This window comes from Molossus molossus, unplaced genomic scaffold, assembly GCF_014108415.1.
Source record: "Molossus molossus isolate mMolMol1 unplaced genomic scaffold, mMolMol1.p scaffold_m16_p_7, whole genome shotgun sequence".
Classification (NCBI taxonomy): Eukaryota; Metazoa; Chordata; class Mammalia; order Chiroptera; family Molossidae; genus Molossus; species Molossus molossus.
The window spans coordinates 41,404,548-41,425,760 of NW_023425401.1; the positions used below are offsets into that span (position 1 = coordinate 41,404,548).

At 35.9% G+C, this 21,213-nt stretch overlaps 1 protein-coding gene across 1 annotated transcript in view; it reads left to right on the top strand.

Moving 5' to 3' along the window:
* The window catches only part of DMTF1 (cyclin D binding myb like transcription factor 1), a 51,274-nt gene that overhangs the window by 16,747 nt on the left and 13,314 nt on the right, over positions 1 to 21,213 (top strand). The window contains exons 4-10 of the mRNA XM_036246159.1: positions 1,074 to 1,196; positions 6,280 to 6,374; positions 10,080 to 10,194; positions 12,603 to 12,679; positions 17,934 to 18,091; positions 19,357 to 19,389; positions 20,275 to 20,384. Of these exons, the coding sequence (XP_036102052.1) occupies positions 1,074 to 1,196; positions 6,280 to 6,374; positions 10,080 to 10,194; positions 12,603 to 12,679; positions 17,934 to 18,091; positions 19,357 to 19,389; positions 20,275 to 20,384 (711 nt within the window). The remainder of the gene's footprint in view (positions 1 to 1,073; positions 1,197 to 6,279; positions 6,375 to 10,079; positions 10,195 to 12,602; positions 12,680 to 17,933; positions 18,092 to 19,356; positions 19,390 to 20,274; positions 20,385 to 21,213) is intronic.

A 21,213-nucleotide genomic window follows, 5' to 3' on the forward strand; every position in this document is an offset into this window, starting at 1 on the left:
CCAAGTCTAGTCTATCCTTTCTCAATCAATTTCATTACTTTTGGTATCCAATATCATAAATACAGGTAGGACTAATCCTTCTCTTATTTTTTACATTCATTCCATTATGAAGATTTGTTGACAGAATTATGTTTCTTGAGTTAATTCCTTCCTCTCTTTCTCAGGTGCTCCTTTCTTAGTTTACTTTCTTACCTGGGAGCTCTGATACCCTTTTAACCAGTCTCCCACCTCTACTGATCTTTCAAATTGCGAAGACATTGGTCATGCTACTCAACAATGTAACAAGGTTTTTAAAGCTCACCATGGTTTTTGGAATATAATTCAGGTTCTTTAATTTGGCACATAGCCTCCCATCACCTCGGCTTTCCTTCCAGCCTCACTTCTGCCACATTTCACATATCTATGTTCCAGCCGTTCGTGCTGTTTTTACTTTCCTAACATACCCTAAGCTTTTCATACATCAGTATCACTGCACATATTACTCCTATCTTCAATAATAATCATTTCCCCTTGCTCTGTTTCCCTTTCAAGTTGAAGACATATCCAGGTAACCTCCCTTCACCTCCAGTCTAAATTAAATGCCTCTCCTCTCTGCTCATATAAAAGCTTCTTCATTCCACCTTCATTGCTCTTATTACACTATTTTGAAATTGTTAGTTTAGTCATCTCCTCCACTACACTGTGAGCTCCTTGCTTGTCAGGGTGTCTCTCTTTGTTCTTTTCCCAGCACTTAGCGTATAGTAGACACTCGGTAAATATTTTTGAATGAATTAAATAATGAGCCCTTGTCTTTACAATGTAAAATATTTGGAAAGCCAGATAGTTGACAGCACAAAAGTGTGATGTTCAAAAAGTGGCACCTTTGTCATAGTTCCTTGTCATAAGAATAGGAGCGGAGGTACTGTACTAGACAAGAGAAGGCAATATTGTGTGGAGTACCACTTGCACAGCTGGGTTTAGTTAACTGAGCAAATCAGTAAGGTTGTTTTACAGTCATTATTTGAAAATTTTGTGTTTTCCTCATTGTTTTGAATGTTTTGAGATTTTTGTTTGTTTTTGTTTTCTTTCATCAGAAGCTGATGAAATAGACTCAGAAGATAGCACTGAACCACCACATAAAAGGCTTTGTTTGTCATCTGAGGATGATCAGAGTATTGATGATTCTACTCCTTGCATATCAGTTGTTGCACTTCCACGTAAGTTACTGTGTGTTAAGAACAGAATTTTCTTTTAAAAATCAAATTTTAGTTTGTAAGAGATTTAGTTGGCATTTGAAGGTAGACTTAAACCCATTATTTTTCTCTTTCATCAAAACCTCTTTTTAACTAACTTGTAATGAGTGCATATATATGTGCTAGGTGTGGTTCTAAATACTTTTACATATATTGTCTAATTTAATTCTTCTCAACTTTTTTTTTTTATCATTGCCTCCTCACTCCCACCCTTACCCAGGAGCCTTTTTAAACACTTTTTTTTCCCTAACGAAGCTCTCCCCCAATACCACGGGTATACTTTGTGTTAGTGTGTACTATCTATGTGTTTTTTGTTAATAAAGATAATACGTTTTTTTTCACACACACACACACACACACACACACACACACACACACCCAGGAAGCACATCCACCCTCATTGAGAAAGCATGCTCTAGAGTAGGGGTTATTATCTCTTATTTTATAAATAATGAAACTGAGGAACAGAAAGGTATAGTAACTTGTCAAAGGTCATACCCAGCCATTCTGGTTGTTGTAATTGATGCTCTTAATCTCAATGCTATACTGCCTCTCCATGTGGTAAATAGCTAAAGGGAAGTTATGTAGAAGTCTGATTAGTTTCTCTCACTAAGAAAGTTTTTGACATGTTTATATTTCAAGATCTTTAGAATAGACTGGGTTCTAAGGAGGTAATTACATTTCAGATACTGTTGGCAAAAGACTACAACACAACAACTGTAATGTTATGTTTCTGATTTGTTTAGCAAAATATATGGAATCTTGTTGAACTGTGGTGTCCCCATAAAGCTGGAGGAGATGTCTTAGTCCATAGCAATGGGGTTGGAGCACAAGGCTCTTGATGGCACTCTCTTCATAAAGGAGAGTCTTGCCATACCTGAGAACTTTTCATTTTGCAGTCAGAATTGAGCAAAATCACATCTTCATCCACTGGAAAAAAACAAACTAGGTTTTCATTGTGGAAAACCATGTTTTCATGGGTAGATATGTACTCCGTATTTAGAGTTTACTTGCTTTTTACGTTTATGGAAAAGAAACCCTTTTATATCAGTTTACTATGAGACTTCATCAAAAGACTATTAATATTCATATTGCTAATATTCTTCCAGTTTTGACTATAAAAACAATCTATTTATAATTAAATTAAATGATCTTTCCTCCTAATGATTCATATAATTTTTAAACTCCTAATTTGACTGTCAATATGTTGTGATTCAGTTTTAAAACTTGATTGGCTTATCTGTACAGGTGCAATCCTTTATGAATATTTTCTAAACTACAATTTTACTTAGCTATAATTGATATGTAACATTATATTAGTTTCAAGTGTAAAACATAATGATTCGGTATACTTACATATTGTGAAATGATCACCACAGTAAGTCTAATTAACATCACCACACATAGTTAGGAAATATTTTCTTGTGATGATAACTTTTAAGATCTACTCTTTTAACAACTTTCAAATATACAATACAGTATTATTAACTATAGTCACCATGCTGTATATTACATCCCCAGGACTTATTTATTTTATTAAACCAGAATTTTTGAGTGATTATTTTGACTGGTTAATTCATTTGTAGAGTGCCTTAATCATGACTGTAGGTTCAAACTATACTTGATATTTTGTTCCATTTTATGGTGTTAGTCTGAATTCATCACACCCTCATTCACATAACTTGCTAAGATAATAAGGATGTGTTATAGAAATTCATGAGCTGCTTGATGTTGGATCATAGCATATCATGTGTTAAGGGCATTCTGGAGGCTAATATTTACAATAAGACTGAATTCATGAAAAGCAGGCTTGAGGTATTTCCATGTTCCTTGGATTTGTAAAAAGTATATTGATAAAATCTACTTAGGAAAGTTTCTACATTTTAAAAAAGTCATATAAAGTCCTGTATCATGTCACCGTCATCTGGGACTGGTTGAATGAGCAAGTCATTTGCTGGACTTTGTTTTTAAAGATTTAACTTAAAATTTAACTTTAATATTCAGATTTTCTTTACATGCTTTATAAAACTGATAAAAATTTTTTATCTGAGCCTTAAAAATCCTCTTAACTCTCATGGTTATCAGTCTAGATCACACCACTTGTTTTTGCAGTTCTCAACCATGACATGATGTTCACTCCATTCCTTATCATAGTTATAACTCTTGGTGATTACTCATTTAGATTATTGTTGCAATACCTTAGTCTCTTATTCCTTTGTCCTTCACACTGCTTCATCACTACTGTTACCACTTTTGTTATTACCTATTAACCGGAGTCCATTTGTTTTGTTTTCCTACCACTACTTCCTTTTTCCAGCTTACTTCCTCTAATACTCTTAAACCCCTGTGATCCTTTACCCAACTGGCACCCATTGATCTTAAAACTTTTCTGTTCCTTCTCCACTTTATCCTGTTTCTTCCTTACCTAGTTTCAGTTTCATGGCTAATCATTATAATCACTGTCTTGAATTTACCATCAAGTCCTTTTTTTCTTCCCTTTTTTGTTTTTTGGTGAAACCACAACCTTGATTAAATCTATCTGCCTAATTATGTCTGTACCTGATGGGAGAAAAATAGCACAAACTGACTGGTCTCACTTTAAATTGATGACCATTACCTTGAAGCAGGCTCATGATGTTGCCTGCCAGTTACACCATATATACTTTCTTTCTCTCCAAGATGACTGTCTCTTATGTCTGCAAACCTCTAATACTTCTTTTTTTGTTATGTTTTTATTGATTTCTTTTTTTTTTTTTTTTTTTGAGAGAGAGAGAGGCAGGGAGAGGGAGAGAAATATCAGTGTGAGAGAGACACATCGATTGGCTGCCTCCTGCAAACCCCTCACTGGGGATCAAGCCCACAACCCAGCCATGTACCTTGACCGGGAATCAAACCAGCGACCTCTTGGTGCATGGGATGAACATCAACCACTGAGCCACACCTGCCAGGCTTTTGTCCATCATTTTTACTCTAAGTTGCTAACTTTGCTTCCTACTTTACTGAAACAATTGAAGTAGCCAGAAAATAATTTCTGTAGGTTTTCACAACCACAAATACACCTTACATTTATCTATGTCCATATAGTCTATCTTTTCTCCTACCTAAGGCCAGCCAGCCCTTCGATTTATTACATCCTATCCCTTTGCCTGCTCACAGACATTATAGCAATTCTTTTCTCTTCTGAATCAGCAATATTTCCTTTACCAGATTGTTTCCATTAGCATTATAAACAACTATAATTTCTTCTTTAAAATAAAAAGTCTCATTAGCCCACTCTTGGCTCCCATCCGGTCTTTCTCCTTCCCTTAAGAAAAGAGTATCTTGAAAGAATTGCCTCCATTTCTTCTTTCATTCTTTCTTAAACCCACTCCAGTCAGGCTTTCACCTCTATTAGTTCACCAGTTGTTTTTCCCAGGTCTCCAGGGACCTTCATTTTTAATCCTTACCCGAGACATTTTTGCATTTATCTTCAGTTGGGGGAGGGGGAGACATCAACACGAGAGAGACACATGGTCTGGTTGCCACCCACATGATCCCATCCGGGGCCAGGGACAAACGGCAATTAAGATATGTGCCCTTAGTGGGAACTGAACCCAGGTCTCTCTGATCCGCAGGCTGATGCTGTGCTCTAACTGCTGAGCCAAACTGGCCAGGGCTCCAGGGACCTTTTTTTGCTAATTCCAATGGTGATTTTTTTTTTTTCAGTCTTTGTCTTGATCTGTTCAGTTTCTGACAATATTTATCACTCCCACCTCCCTGAAACATTGTGTCATGTGGGTTCCAGCAAACACATTTCTCTAGTTTTCTTCTACCTTTCTGTCCATTTTCTTCTCAGTCTCTTGGCCTGACTTGTGCACATCTCCCCAACATCTAAATGTGTATTGCCCAGGACTCAGTTCTTAGACTGCTTCTATTTTCTCTCCCTAGAATTCATGATTTTAAGTCCTGTCTCTGGTGATCTCTCCCAGATTTATTCCAGTCCAGACTTTTCCTTTTAACTCTAGATGTTTAGTAGGTATCTCAGACTAATATGTTTAAAACTGAGTTCCTGCAACTCTTAAATTCTGAAATTGCTTCTACAGTCTTCCCATCTCATTCATGGCAGGTACATTTTTTTCATTTGCTAAGATTAAAAAAATATATATATCATCCTTTGACTTTTCAGTTTTTTTACCTGTTTATCTACAAATTCTATTGGCTCTATCATCAAAATATCCACAATTTGAACCAGTTCTCAGTACCCTCTCTTGCTTTCATTCTAGTCCAAGCCACTGGCCTGTTATCATGATTATTGAATTCTTCACTGATCTCACTCTAGCCCTTGCTGCCCTTCAGGCTATTTTCCCTATAGCAGCCAGAATGGTCCTGTTAAAATAAAAAATTCTATCACTCCTCTAAATTTTCCATTGGTTTCCTGTCTGAGAATTAAAGTCAAAGTCTTCATAGTGGCTTATAAGTTCTCACACAATATCTTACAGTTCTTGTTCAGTCTGCTTTGGCTACACTGCCCTCCTTGCTATTTCTGGGAAAATCCAGGCATACCCCCATCTCAGAGCCTTTGTATCCGGCTCTCCTTCTGCCTAAAGTGCACTTTCTCAAGACACCTACACGACTACCTCCCTTCCTCACTTTGTCCCAAGTCATAATTACTTTTCTTGGCCTCCTGTCTAAAATTTCAAATACCCTTCCTCACTTCCAGTACATTCCCTTTCCTGCTTTATTTTTTCTTCTTACCACTCACACCATCTGACATAATATGGTGTTCATTTTCTGTTTAACCAACTAGAATATAACCACCATAAAGGCAGGATTTTTGTTTCTTTTGCTCACTGCTATCTCCATATAACTCAGCAATACCTAGTATATATTAGGTGCATAATAAATATTGGTTAAATGCATGTGTGTGTGTGTGTGTGTGTGTGTGTGAGAGAGAGAGAGCAAGAAATGTGTTAGGAAATTAGATGGTCACATTTTTTTCCATGGATTTTTAAAAATAATTAGAACCTGCCTTTATTATTCTAGAGTTGAACTGTTCTCTTTCTTGAAGTTTCAGAAAATGATCAGAGCTTTGAGGTGACCATGACTGCAACCACAGAGGTGGCAGATGATGAAATTACTGAGGGAACTGTGACACAGATCCAGGTATAGTAAGTCTTTTTTTTTAATGGATTTGAAAGAGAGAGAAGGCAGAGAGAAACATTGATTTGTTGTTCCACTTATTTATGCATTCATTGGTTGATTTTTGTATGTGCCCTGACCGGGGATTGAACCTACAACCTTGGTGTGTTGGGACAACACTCTAACCAACTGAGCAACCTGGCCAGGGCCAAGTCTTTTTACTGGCTGCAAGAGGATCATCCTTTACATATACCTTAGGTGATAAAATAGTGCGAACTTATTTTGTCTGACAAAGTATCAACCCCAAAATTGAGGGTAAGATTTATTACTTCATTCAGGTTTCCAAGTCCCTACATAATGAGTCTCAGATTTGTAAGCAAAGACAGAATTTTAAAATTCATTCCCTGTAGAGTGGTTTACTCTTTTGAAACAGATGATGCATGTGCATTATTTACATGGAGTGATCTCACTTGAGCTGTTAAATAGCTTTAAATTTTATCTTACCAGTTATAGAAGATATTGATTTGGATATAAAGCTTTTTGAGGTAGTTTTACCTAGCAGTTATCTCTAGTGACTCATTTAGAAAGGCTACATGTGTTCTCTATTCTATGTCAGTAGAAACTAGTTCTTTCAAATAGGCTTTAGTTATGGTAGTTGTAGTTACAATAGTTCCTTTTGATGGCTTTAGGACTACATACATTTTGCCATGTGTTTAGAGGTTGGGTAATAATCAGCCTTACTGTTTTTCTCTTATGTGACTTTCTTTAATTGTCTCATATAAGTTATTTCTGCCAAAAGTAATCAGAATTATTTTCTCTCTTAGCCTAAAGCTTAAATCTGTTTTACTTATAAATTTATCTCTGGCTGATTGTCTCTGTCTTTTTAGTAGCTTGTCCTTGTTTTATTTCTTCACTTCATAAAATATTTTTGAAGTAGACAGTAGAGACATTATACCATGATTTTTCTAATGTGAAGTATCACAGTGACCCTTGTTAAGTATAGTAGTTATACATTGATAGTTAAAATCAAGGACATCTAATGTAGGTGCGCTGTGAACCTTTTGCTATAGAGAGCTTCAAAGTGGTTTCTGAATGACAGCTCTCCAGAGCAGGGAGAGTCTGTGATATGCTTCAGATGGTTTTGAAACAGGCTGGAGATCCTCATAATCTGCCCTTGGGTGTCAGTGAGTGGTTTGGACAGGAATTTTTTCCAGGCTCTCTGAAGCAATAGAGCACATCCTTTCTTCAAAATGATGCTTGTCAAATTCATTTCAGGTTCAAAGACTATGTAGTCTTCACTTCCATTCTGTTTTCAGCACAGTGAAAATAGTTATACATACATATGATGTGGTTTACAACCTGATTGGAAGATTGAGCAGTGGCAGTGTTAGACAAGTTATAGGATTGCTTTGTTTGGATTATTTCTAAAGAGTTAATGAGATGTTATTTAACCTTCTTGGTTTGTTATTACCATTTTAATGGATGAAAAACTTTTAATAATTTCTAATATGTTTAATAAGTTTAACATTAGGTGTTAGTGAAAGTCAGCATAGTTAAAAGTTCAGGAACAGTCTGCTTTTTGCTGTGTCCTTTTGTGTCAAATCAGGTGTAGCTATTTCACATAGTTCAGTAGTTAATGTACGTGTCTCATTTCATTGATGAGACTAGCTTGAAAAATAATTAGAAACTAAAAATTTTCCAAATATATACAGTACTATGTGATTGCAAGAGGTATTTATGGGGTGAGATACTTATTTTTAGATTTCCTAAGCCTGTATATATTATAAACACGAAACCCTACAAATATCTCACAAAGCCTTCATTTGAAAAGCAACAGCATACTAAATAAAGACTGAGTACTTTTAAAAGATATATGCATGCCCTGGCTGGTTTGGCTTAGCAGTTAGAGTGTCAGCCCGTAGACCAGAGAGTCCTAGGTTCAGTTCCCTGCTAAGGGCATGTACCTCTCTTGTAGTTTGTTCCCGGCCCCAGTTGGGGTCGTGTGGAACCAGTTGATGTGTCTCTCTCACATCGATGTTTCTCTCTTTATCTTCCTCCCTCTCTCGCTCCTGTTCTATCTGAAGATAAATGCAAGAATGCCCTCGGGTGAGGATTTAAAAAAAAAAAAAAAGATATGCATAAAGTAGTGAAAAATGCAAATAAAATACTGTAGAACTTATATAATACCTATATACTAAATAAAAGGTACCTATTAGATACCTGAATCTCTTGCTATACTCAACTCGTTTATTATTGATAGTGTTGAATATTCCTATTAAAATTTAATCACTGTTTGCTTCTTTAGATAGCTATTTACATGTTTAACATTATATGACTTAAGTAATGATTCTAATTCTTCATCAGGAAAAATTAAGCCATAGGCATTAAGTATTTGCCAGAAGATGGTAATTAATCAGAATGACCGGTTCATTCCTAAGGTTCATAGAGGGGACTTTGCTGTATATTTAGACTCACTTTGGAAAATGGTGATTTTATCATTTAACTGATCTTCAGAATACAAGAGGCCTTAGACAACCATTTATCTAGTCTGTCTCAGTTCTCAGCTTTATAAAGGCCTCTTGGTCTTTAAAAGAAAAAGTCTGAAGAGTATGCTACATAAATATAGAGTCATAAAACTCTTGATACTTGTTCAGTGACTTCTAGCTTTTTGCCCATAGATTTAAAAAAAAAAAACAAAAAAAACACAAAAATCCTTTTATGAATATAATCACATTATCACCAGATACAAAAATAAAGTAGGTAATGATAGAGCTGTGGCTTTTCCCCTTATTGTGCTTTGGTGGTTCAATGATAGCTTCTCTCTTTCCAATTGAGATGGGTTTCATGTCCTCTAGGAGTTAGAAATTTATTTTTTGCTTATTCAAGAAATAGTCCAATCTTAGTTAGGACTTACCTCCAGCCAGTGACCTACTTTAGTAGTTGATTCAGTAGAGCGACTGCAATAGAGTGATTGAGTGATCACTAGGCAGGTGACTCTCCCCTTATCCTAGTCTACCTATGATAATGTTATACCTCATATGGCAGAACTATTGTCAGATTTTCCTCACTTATACTATTAGCTCTCCTTAGCCCAAGGCCAACTCTTAAAAGTCGCTTTGTTCCTGCAGAATTTGCTAGATTTTAGGTATGTATGTAATTGAAAATGTCCCAGTGATAATTACATAAATATACTAAAAACCACTGAATTGTATTCTTTAAAGGGGGAATTTTATGACGTGTGAATTATCTCAGTAAAGCCTATTTTTTAACTACCCATTTCTCAATAAAGATTGCTTTAGTTGCAATAATAATAAAAAGTAGTACTATATAATTCTTTGGGAAGAAAGTATGCAAATGAGGGTAGGAGTCATGGCACTTAAGAGGTTGGCTAAAATAAAGTTGTCAGTGAACAGACCATAATTTTGCAGTAATGCCTTTTGATTTAGCCTGTTAATCCTTTAAATTTATCAAGAGGTTACATTACAGATTACTATATATTTAGACAGCAAACTATCTGTGAGGACATTAACAATCATAACTCTAGGGGGGGTAGGGTGGGGGGTGCCAGTGGGGTAAAAAGGTAAAATATCTGTAACAAAAAAATAAATAAAAATTCATAAAAAAAAAAACACAACAATCATAACTCAACCCCAGCATTTCCATTTTATTGTTATGTATGAGCTGATTTAAATATATAAATATACAAATGTATATTTTTACCTTTTCAAGATTCTACAGAATGAGCAATTAGATGAAATATCTCCCTTGGGTAATGAGGAAGTTTCAGCAGTTAGCCAAGCATGGTTTACAACTAAGGAAGATAAGGATTCTCTGACTAACAAAGGTAAGACATACTGTGAATTTGTGTCCACTGGGAAAAAAATGGAGATAAAAAGAACTTATAGTTACTAGGATTCTGATTTGGACCTTCATAATTATGATTAAGTAGTTTTAGTAATTGAGCTTTTCTATTTATTTTTATTAAATTTATTGGGTTGACATTAGTTAATAAGATCATACAGGTTTCAAGTATACATTTCTGTGATTCGTGCTCTGTATATTGCATTGTGTGCCTCAAATTTTTTTCCATCACCATATATTTGGCCCCCTTTCCTCTTTCCTGCCCTACCTACCCTCACCCTCTTCCCTCTGGTAGCCACCATTCTATTGTTTGTGGCTGTGAATTTCAGTTTTATATCCCACATATGAGTGAAATCATGGTTCTTAGCCCTTTGAGACTGACTTATTTCTTTTTTTTTTTTCCCTCACCTGAGGACATTTTTCCATTTTTTGTACAGATAGAGTGGGAGGGAGAGAGAGGAAGAGAGAGAGGGAAACATCGATGTGAAAGGGACACATCGAGTGGCTGCCACCCGCATGACCAACCAGGGCCGGGGACAAACTGCAACCGAGGTACATGCCCTTAGCGGGAACCGAACCCAGGTCTCTCCGGACCGCAGGCGCATGCTCTAACCGCTGAGCCAAACCGGCCAGGGCAGACTGACTTATTTCTAATTGAATTAATTGTGAGCTTTTCTAATTGAATTAAATATGGCTCTACAATAGAGTCTAAATGACTGAATGAAACAGTGAAACCAACATTTGTTTTTTAGTTATTGATTATTTTTCCGGCATGAAGTAGATTTTGTCCTGTTAATTTTTAAACAAATGGATAGCGGTGACATTTAAAAGACAGTACAGCCCTGGCTGGTTTGGCTCAGCAGTTACGGGTTCTATTCCAGTCAACGGCATGTACCTTGGTTGCGGTTCATCCTTGGCCCTGGTCAGGGTCCTGCAGGAGGTAGCCAGTTGATGTGTCTCTCTCACATTGATGATTCTGTCCCTCTCCCTCCCACTCTATTTGAAGATAAATAGAAAAATACCCTCAGGTGAGGATTTAAAAAGAAAGACAGTACAGTTACTGCTTATGGGAACAGGAAGTCAAGTACTTTCAAAGATTTACTTACTTCGGTCTGATAGGTAGCTTAGAGGCTTACTGTCACATGATGTTTATAGTAGTGTTATGCTCATAAGGATTGCTAGGAAGCTGCTATAAGAAAGTAGGGGTTGTGAGCATGCCACTCTGAAGTATGGAAAGAAAGCAAAAATTAGTAAATGTTTTTTAACCACTGTAAAGACTCATTTAGAATATATTGTTCACTTGGTGTCCACTGTATTATGTTTACCTTGCCCTAGAATCTTTTGTATATGTTATTTTGCCCATAAAATTTACTTTTTATTGGAGAAATTTTTCAGAAAGTTTTTAACACAGTTGGGCTTTTAAAATACTCATAAGTCATTTTAGCTGTTCTACACTAGTGAAAGAGTAAGAAAAGTAACTGAGAGGAAGTAACAATTTTTTAATCTTTTATTTACCATTGTCTTTATTTAGTAGGGTCTCAAAAGTATTTTTTCTTGCCCTGGCCGGTTTGGCTCAGCTGTTAGAGCATCGGCCTGTGGTCCAGAGAGACCTGGGTTCGGTTCCCGCTAAGGGCGCGCGCGTACCTCGGTTGCAGTTTGTCCCCGGCCCTGGTTGGTGGTGCGGGTGGCAGCCACTCGATATGTCCCTTTCATGTTGCTGTTTCTCTCTCTCTCTCTCTCTTCCTCCTCTCTCTCCCTCCCTCTCTATGTGGACAAAAAATGGAAAAATGTCTTCAGGTGAGGATAAAAAAAAAGTATTCTTTCTTGCCCTGGCCTGTTTTTCTCAGTGGTTAGAGCATCGGTCTAAGGGCCAAAGAGTTCCTTCCGGGTTTGATTCTGGTGAAGGGCTAGTACCTCAGTTACGGTTGGTCCCCAACCCTGGTTGGGGTTGCACGGGAGGCAACCAGTCGACGTGTCCCTCTCACGTTGATGTTTCTCTCTCTCTCTCTCTCCCTCCCTCCCTCCCTCCTTCCCACTGTGTCTGAAGATAGATAGAAAAATATCCTCAGGTGAGGATTTTAAAAAAACTTAAAGTATTCTTTCTTAAAAACCAGAAGTTTCGCCCTGGCTGGTTTGGCTCAGTGGTTGGAGTGTCAGCCTATGGACCAGAGAGTCCTGGGTTCGGTTCCCACTAGGGGCACGTACCAAAAAAAAAAAACAAAACAGAAGTTTCAAAAGCAACGTAACGTTACCTAGGGATCTTTCATGTTTCAGTGAATGAGAAATTAAATTAGCTACATTTTATTCTCATAGATAATATATTTTAATCAGAAAGCAAATCTTCTCTCAAGGAATAACATTTTCTATAATATTACTTGTTTTCTTTTAAAGGACATAAATGGAAGCAGGGGATGTGGTCCAAGGAAGAAATTGATATTTTGATGAACAATATTGAACGCTATCTGAAGGTATCTTCTGGCATATATTTTTGTTTCACTAATTTGTTCACTGCCAATTGAGAAAATATCAAAGCAGCATATTATACATACTTAGTAGCTTTTCAATAATTTGTGTAATGGATGACTAGGTAATATTGTAACTTAATTTTAAGGTGTTATGATTATAGTATATTTTTAAACAGATTTTGAATTCTCAGTTTGAAATAGCTTTATTACTTAACACCCTGAAGTTTAGACAAAATCTTAATAGCCTCTCACGATCTTAAAGCCATGGTTTTTAAAGCAAGTTTATATTGTCTAAAGCTTAAGATATGCATCCTCCTTGAATGAATTTATGAAATTATACTAGTGTTTTCCTTTTTTAAAAAAATTAAAAAATTAATTCATTTTCCTATTCAGGCTCTGTTTGTTTAGTTATCCTCTCTGTTAAATGTCCCTTGAACACAGAGTTTTTGAGGCACTGGAGATATGAATTGCCTTAACAGGTAATTTTTAAAAACCAGCAGTCCCTTTGGGAATGTTGCATATAGGTGAAGAATGCTGCCTAGAATGTCCACATTCTTAACTTAATTTTAAGTTGCATCCTTCCCAAGCTAAGCTTTGTAAACTATAAAGAGTTAAAAACTTGCCTTGGCCGGTTTGGCTCAGCGGTTAGAGTGGTTAGAGCGTCGGCCTGCAGTCCAGAGAGACCCGGTTCCCACTAAGGGCGGTTCCCACTAAGGGCACGTACCTTGGTTGCAGTTTGTCCCTGGCCCTGGTCGGGTTGTGCGGGTGGCAACCACTTGATGTGTCCCTTTTACGTCAATGTCTCCCCCCCACACACACACACCTGAACAAAAAAAATGAAAAAATATCCTTGGGTGAGGATAAAAAAAAAAATAATACAGAGTTAAAAACTTTAATTCTCTCTTTCTTTTTTTTTAAATCCTCACCCGTGGATATTTTTCCATATATTTTCAAATACAGTGGGAGGGAAGGATGGGGGGAGAAAGAGAGAAACATTGATTGTTTGCCTCTTGCATGATCCCAACCAGGGCTGGGGATTGAACCACAACTGAGGTACTGTGTGCCCTTGACCAAAATCAAACCTGAAACTCTTTGGTCCTTGGGCCAATGCTCTAACTGCTGAGCTATGCTGGCCAGGGCTTTAATTCTTTCTTAATGGATAAAGTCCCATCAAGCTAAATGTTTCAAAAGAAAGAGAAATATAAAGACCATTAAAAATGTATTCAGAAGTATATTAAGTTGGCCACTGGTCACATACACTTTAGTTTAGACTGGGAAAAAATGCATGGGTTTAGATAAGATAGTAATGAGTGGCAAAAACACCAAACTAAGCAGCTGGCGGCTTTTCGAGTAGTTTGGAAAAGATGATCTCCAAGGACCTCTCCAGCTTTATGATTAAAGGGAAGGAACATGACTAAAATTTGAGACTATTTTTAGATGGCCATTTCAGTTGACCAGGTGAGAGTAGTAAGGACTTTAAACTACAGTGGTAGAAATAGAGTTGGCAAGGAAAGGGCAGATAAGCAAATAGTCTCTAAGGAAGCCTGATGACTGGATGTTGAAGAAGAAGGAAAATGAAGAGTTGGAATAACTAAAGAGAACTTTCATTTTTGATTGGGAGAATGATAGGATTGGCAGGAACAAGAAATGTCTAAAAAGATGTACTGATTGTGGAAAGAGATAATTTATTTGATTCTGGCTTTTACTATGGGGTACTCTTCTAAGAACCTTGTAGAGCCATTTTAAAACCCATTAGTTAGGTGTCACATATTCCATATTTTGGGTAAAAGGATAAATGAAAATAACTGCCACAAGCAAAAACAAATGAAAAAAAGCAGAAGAATCTTTTTATCTTGCCATATGGTTATCCTATGTAACACAGTGCCTTGCATATAGGTAGGTGATCAGTATATATTTAGGCTTAATCATTTATAGAATTGAAATTGCATAAACAAAAGAATTTTAGAAGATTCTAAAATTTAGAAACTTTTTGCTGTTGTTACAAATTTTGTATTTTTCAGAGTGTATAAAATGTGTATCAGTGTAATTTAAGTGTTTTAGAGGTTTATATACATTCATTCTCTGGGTATTGTTATTATGTAATTTCTTTTGTTAGGTGTTAGGATTTTTGAAATCAATGCCCTGTTGATTTTTTTTAGTTGTATTTTATTGTGCAAAATATATGTATTATAAGTTACCCATTTCATAGTTAATGGTAATTTGGGTTCTTTTTATTTATTTTTTTATTACAGTTTGCATTCAGTATTATTTTGTATTAGTTTCATGAGTACAGCACAGTCATCATACACTTCACAAAGTCCTCCCCTCCTCCCCCCAATGCTTCCAGTACCCACCTGGCACCATACATAGTTATTGCAACATTATTGACTATATTCCCTATGCTGTATTTCATATTCCTGTGCCTGTTCTGTAACTACCAACTTGTACTTTTTAATTCCTTCATCTTTTTTACTCCCCTCAACAGGTTCTTTTGGGTTTTTTTGCTATTAATTTGTAGAAATCTGGTGGGTGTGGATGGTATTTTATTATGACTTTCATTTGTATTTTTTCTAGTTTTTATATGCTTATTGGACATTCGTGGTTTTTTCTTTTTTAAATCCTCACCCGATGATCTTTTTCCATTTATCTTCAGATAGAGTGGGAGGGAGGAAGAGAAAGAGAGGGAGCAACGTTAATGTGAGAGAGACACACGGATTGAACATTAATGTGAGAGAGACACATAGATTGGTTTGCCTTCTGCAGGGCTGGGGACCAAACCCAAACCGAGGTACCTGTTCTTGACCGAAATCGAACCCGCCACTCTGGTCCCGAGGCCAATGCTCTAACCTCTGAGCCAAATTTGCCAGGGCTTGTGTTTTCTCTTTGAAATTCCTAATTGTCTTTCATCAGATTTTCTATGGGGTTTTTCTTTTTCTAGATGTACTTAATGTATACCAGATCCTAATGGGGTTTTTTATTGTGTTACAGATATCTTGTCTGATTTAGTGGCCTGTCTTTTCCTTTTCCCTAGGTGTCATTTGGTGAAAAAAAGTCTTCATTTCAATATCAAAATTATCATCTTTTTATTTTTATATTTTGCATGCTGTTTAAGAAATCCTCCCATGCTTCAAGGGCATGAAGATATTCTCATATATTATTTTATACAAGTTTTAGAGTTTTGCCTTTCACTGTGATTTTTTTTTCCCAATAGGTGAGATAGGGTTTCAGTGTTGTTTGTGTTCTACTGTGTTGTGTTACATTACATTATGTTATGTTACGTTATGGTAGACAGTTGTCCCAGCATCATTTTAAAATGTTAGTTTTTTCCTATTGTCCATTCTGTCCTAGATCAAGCTTTTATAGATTTGTTTCTAGGTTTTCTAATTTGTTCCCAGGTTCTGTTTGTTCATACCTGGACCAGTACAGCACTGTCTTCGAAAGGCCTATTATCTGATGGGGCAGAGTCTCCTCATGACTGTTCTTGGCCCTTTGTTCTTTCATTATAAATTTAGAATCAGCTTGCAGAGAATGGAAAGCTTCTGGAATTTTTATTGGGACTGCGCTGAATCTATGCATCAATTTCATGGGAATTAACAGTTACAAAACCCCATCTTCTATTGAACATTACATAGCTCTCCATTTTAGTTCTTCTTTAATCTTCTGATACTTTTATATTTGCTTTTATAAAAGACTTGCATAACTTGCCCTAAGACTTAGTCCTAATTCTTTGCATTTTGATGCTCTTGTAAATGAGAACTTTTTAAGATTTTTATGAACTTAGTATAGAAATGCAAATTACTGTACAGTGACTTTGTAACCACTAGCCTTGCTAAATACTGTTTTAAATCAAATACTTTTTTTTTTTTTTTTATCCTCACCCGAGGATATTTTTCCATTTCTTGTACAGATAGAGTGGGAGGGAGAGAGAGGAAGGGAGAGAGAGAAACATCGACGTGAAGGGACACATCGAGTGGCTGCCACCCGCATGACCAACCAGGGCAGGGGACAAACTGCAACCGAAGTACATGCCCTTAGCGGGAACCGAACCCGGGTCTCTCCGCAGGCCGACGCTCTAACCGCTGAGCCAAACCGGCCAGGGCAAATCAAATACTTTTTTCATAGATATTTGGGTTTATATATATAAAACATCTGCAAATGACTTCTAATCTTCATACTTTTATGTATTTTTCTTTTATCAGACTATCAGCAAATTCTACCTTGCTAGGAGTGTTATCATAGAATATTGAATACTATGAATGCTCTGTCCACACTTAGTGAATTTTGCATTCTTTTCCATAAATCTACTCGTGTGATCAATTACATGAATAATTTTTTCTGAAGTTAACACAAACTTGCATTCCTGGAATGAGCCCACCTTTGCACTGATGACTGACCTTTTTATATACATTGCTAGATTCAGCATGCTAAACTGTTTTAAGGATTTGGGGGATCTGTGTTAATGAATGAGCTTGGCCTGAAAATTATTTTCTGAAACTGTCCTTGTCTCTGCTAGCCTAATAAAATGAACAGGGAAGTGTTCCCCCTTTTTTGCTTTAATCTGAAATGATTTAAAATCAGAATTATGTTTCTCTTAATTGTTTGATAGGATTTACCATAAACTCAACTGGGCCTGGGATTTTCATTATTTCATTATAGTTTTTATTATTGATAACCGATTAAATTTTCTTGATGGTCTGCGTTTATTAGTTATTTTATCTCTTCCTGAGTCAGTTTTGATAAGTTTTTTAAGGAATTTATTTATTTTATGTAAGTTTTCAAATTTATTGCCATAAAATGTTCATAATGTTCAATTATCTTAATCTCTATAGGCCTCATTTTTAATTTCTGATAATTGCCTTGTCTTTTTTTCCATACTTTTGCCATAAGTTTATCTCTTTGTATTTTATTGGTCTCAATGGATCTTTTCAAAGAACCACTTTTTAGCATTGCTTATCCTTTCTATTTTCAGTTGATTTCTATTAATTTTGGTCTTCTGATTTTCTTCCTTCTACTTTCCTTATATCTTAATTTTTTATCATTTTAAAAGAGGTTGACAGAACTTGACTTTACTGAATTTTATACAATTTATTTTTGGAACATTCAGGTATCACTATTATCTTGCAGCATTTTGAAATTTATACTTATTAATGAATTAAGCAATTTTTCTAAATGCCAATGATGATCTTTTTAAAAAGTATAGTATATCGATATGCATTTTATCAGAAATCCCTAAATCAAAGAAATGTAACCCATTTAGGCACGCGGAATAAAAGATGCTACAGAAATCATCTTTGAGATGTCAAAAGACGAAAGAAAAGATTTCTACAGGACTATAGCATGGGGTCTGAACCGGCCTTTGTTTGCAGTTTATAGAAGAGTGCTTCGCATGTATGATGACAGAAACCATGTGGGAAAGTATGAAAAATTGTAATGCTGCATGATTTCATGTAATATGGGGAAATATTTAAGGAACTGCCTTTTTTTCTTTAATTATTAGTAGTGAGATTATGATCATAGCCTTAATTGGAGGCAGCTATACTATGAATTACTGTTGGGTTATGTTTTTCCAGGTCCATCTTGTGAATATGGTGAAACCTCATTATAATTAAGGCCTCTTAGAAATTAGAATCTTAATTACATAGGTTTGATTTAAGACTTGGCTGGCTTAATACATCAAAGTCTACTTTGTAGTAACATGGAAACTATAATGGTAGTTAAAGATTTAGGAAGTGTGAAGAGACTCTAAATTTATTGCTAACATATTTTTCCTATTCACTTTTATAGTAAAGCATTTCCTAGTTCAGTGACTTGTTTTTTTAAATAACTAAATTTCTGGGTACAATGCATGGATTTCTGTTATAGGTAACAAGGGAGAAGACATCATATTTCAGTGGTGTTTTGACATAGTTTTATGGTGTTTTGACATAGTTTTTATTTCTCTTTGGGAATTGGGGGGATGTTAGGGGATTTTTTTGTTTGTCTTTTTTTTTTTTTTTTTTTAAATCCTCGCCTGAAAATTTATATATTGGTTATGGGGGTGGGGGGACATTGAGGTGAGAGAAACAACTATCAGTTGCCTCTAGTATACACCCTGACCAGGGATTGAACCGCAGTTTAGGCATATGCCCTGACTGGAATCAAACCTTCAACCTTTTGGTGTAAGGGATGATATTCCAACCAACTGAGCCCAGCCAAGGTTAGATACTGTTTTTAAAAAGAGCATTGCATTGACTGTATTGCATACTTGCCCACTAAAAAATAAAAAAGCCTTTACATTTGAGCTAGAGTATGTCAGATGTCCGTGAATGGGTAGAGGAAATGAAGAAAATTAAAAAAAATTTAGTGCCTTGTGAGAATTTACCATATATTTTAGTGCTTGAACTGAACTATTAAAGGAAGAGTTAGCAGCATAAGAGCAAATTTGTTTTAAATGTTGAATTTTCTTCTAGAGAAAATTGTAAAATGCTGTCACTTTTATTATAGCTAAACATATGTGTTGTTTTTTAAAAGAAAGCAGCATTAATTTTTATTAAACTACTTTGAAATTGGTTATTTTGAAAATATTATCAATATGTTAAGTGGCTTAACATTGGACTCAAGTGAAATTCTGAATTTTATTAAGGTTTTTAGCATTCTTTATTTTAATTGATCTTTTTAAAAAAATTTCTTTAAATTTCTAGATATACACCTGAAGAAATTGAAAAGCTCAAGGAGTAAGTTTAAAAATTTTTAATTCATTAATTCTGATAGTTGGTTTTTTATTATTTTATGTCTTGTGTTTTAAAAGTTTTACTTCGAAATATCAAGAGATTTTTGGTACACTGGTCTAATTGAATCCTGCTGTTAAGTGTGATTAACCATAAAGACTTATCAGATCTATACCTGCACAGAGTAGCCATGCCCATAAATGTAGTTTTCTCCTGTTGTCAGTTAATAAATGCAGTGCATCCTTAGACCACTGTTAGAGGTTACAGAAGAGATCAGATGGCCATTCTTGGTGGCCTGAACTCTAAATCTGGGGAACTTATATACCAGGATCAAAACCAAGGTTGTGCTACATGGCTTAGTTTAGAATGTGACTTGGCAGTGTTTTACTTAATATATACCTTATAAAGGCTATTTCACAGGAAACATAATTTTGCTTGATTGAGTAAGGGCCATAAAGCATGGATTAATGTATTATGTGGATCATGGAAAAACTTGAAGGTTGGTCCTGCTTATGATGATAAGGACTTATAAAAAATTTTAAGATATCTGAGAAGAGTTAGGAGTATTCAAAAGGGAAAAATCTGGGGATTGATTGCATAGGAGATTATGTCAGTAACCTGAGGGGAAATTTGGTCTTTTTTGAACACATATCCAAGTTACTTATTTCTTCTCTGACCCAGGAAAAAGGCAATTGCTGCCTGTTTTTTTTTCACCCACAGACAACTGTGGACCCCAAAAAAGGCCACACTTTCAAACTTTGGCTCTCAAAGTATTGCTGCCCACAACTTCCAAACCAGTCAAATGGGAAGAAGAAGAATGAAGAATAAATGATGAAATTAAAAGGGAGAAAACAGTTGAACCAAATGCTGATTGGCAGACTCTTGTTTTAGGCTCCGGATAAAGCATGGCAATGACTGGGCAACAATAGGGGCGGCGCTAGGAAGAAGTGCATCTTCCGTCAAAGATCGGTGCCGACTGATGAAGGATACTTGCAACACAGGTACTGTGAGTGCTACTGGTTGGGGGGTTTTCTGGTTACATTTGAGCTTCCTGCCAGGAAAGTGATATCTGATACCACTTTCCCTTTTGTTCTGGAAATAAATTTGTCATTCATTTTAGTTAAGATTTTATTTTCTAGTCTTCCTTTTTCTTCAAGCTTAATAGAGCCAACTAATTCTTTCTTTTTGTGCTTTTGTGTAAAAGTGACATTGTTTACAGAGACACATCTCAGTTTCATAGGTTTTAGGTGTAGCATGTTTCCATTTTGGATCAATTTAAAACTGCTCCAGTTGGGAAAGTACTTATTGTAGAGTATATACAGGTATTTTTAAGGCATATATACAGGAAATAATTTTAATGTAAGCTCATCTAACTGTTGTACTTTTGTTAACAACAGCTTTATCAATTCATGTTTGTGAAAAACTTTAGTTCCAGGTAGGTCCCAACTTAGGAAGAAGCTGTGTTCCAACAGTTTGTATGTATTTTGCTTTTTTTTCCATAGGAAAAAACTTGTGATTAGTGTTTCAGTCCTTAGGCCAGACCACAATTTAATTCTTAATGTATACACATATACATATGGTACTGTTAACCCTAAATTTTGTGCCCAAACAACAATATTTAGGCTCTGCCACTAAACTCTTCATTTTTAACCTATTTGAGCCCGGCCGGTGTGGCTCAGTGGTTGAGCATTGACCCATGCACCAAGAGGTTGCCGGTTTGATTACTGGTCAGGGCACATGCCCAGGTTGTGGGCCTGATCCCCAATGAGGGGCAAGCAGGAGGCAGCCTATTGATGTTCTCTCTCATCGATGTTTCTCTCTCCCCCTTCC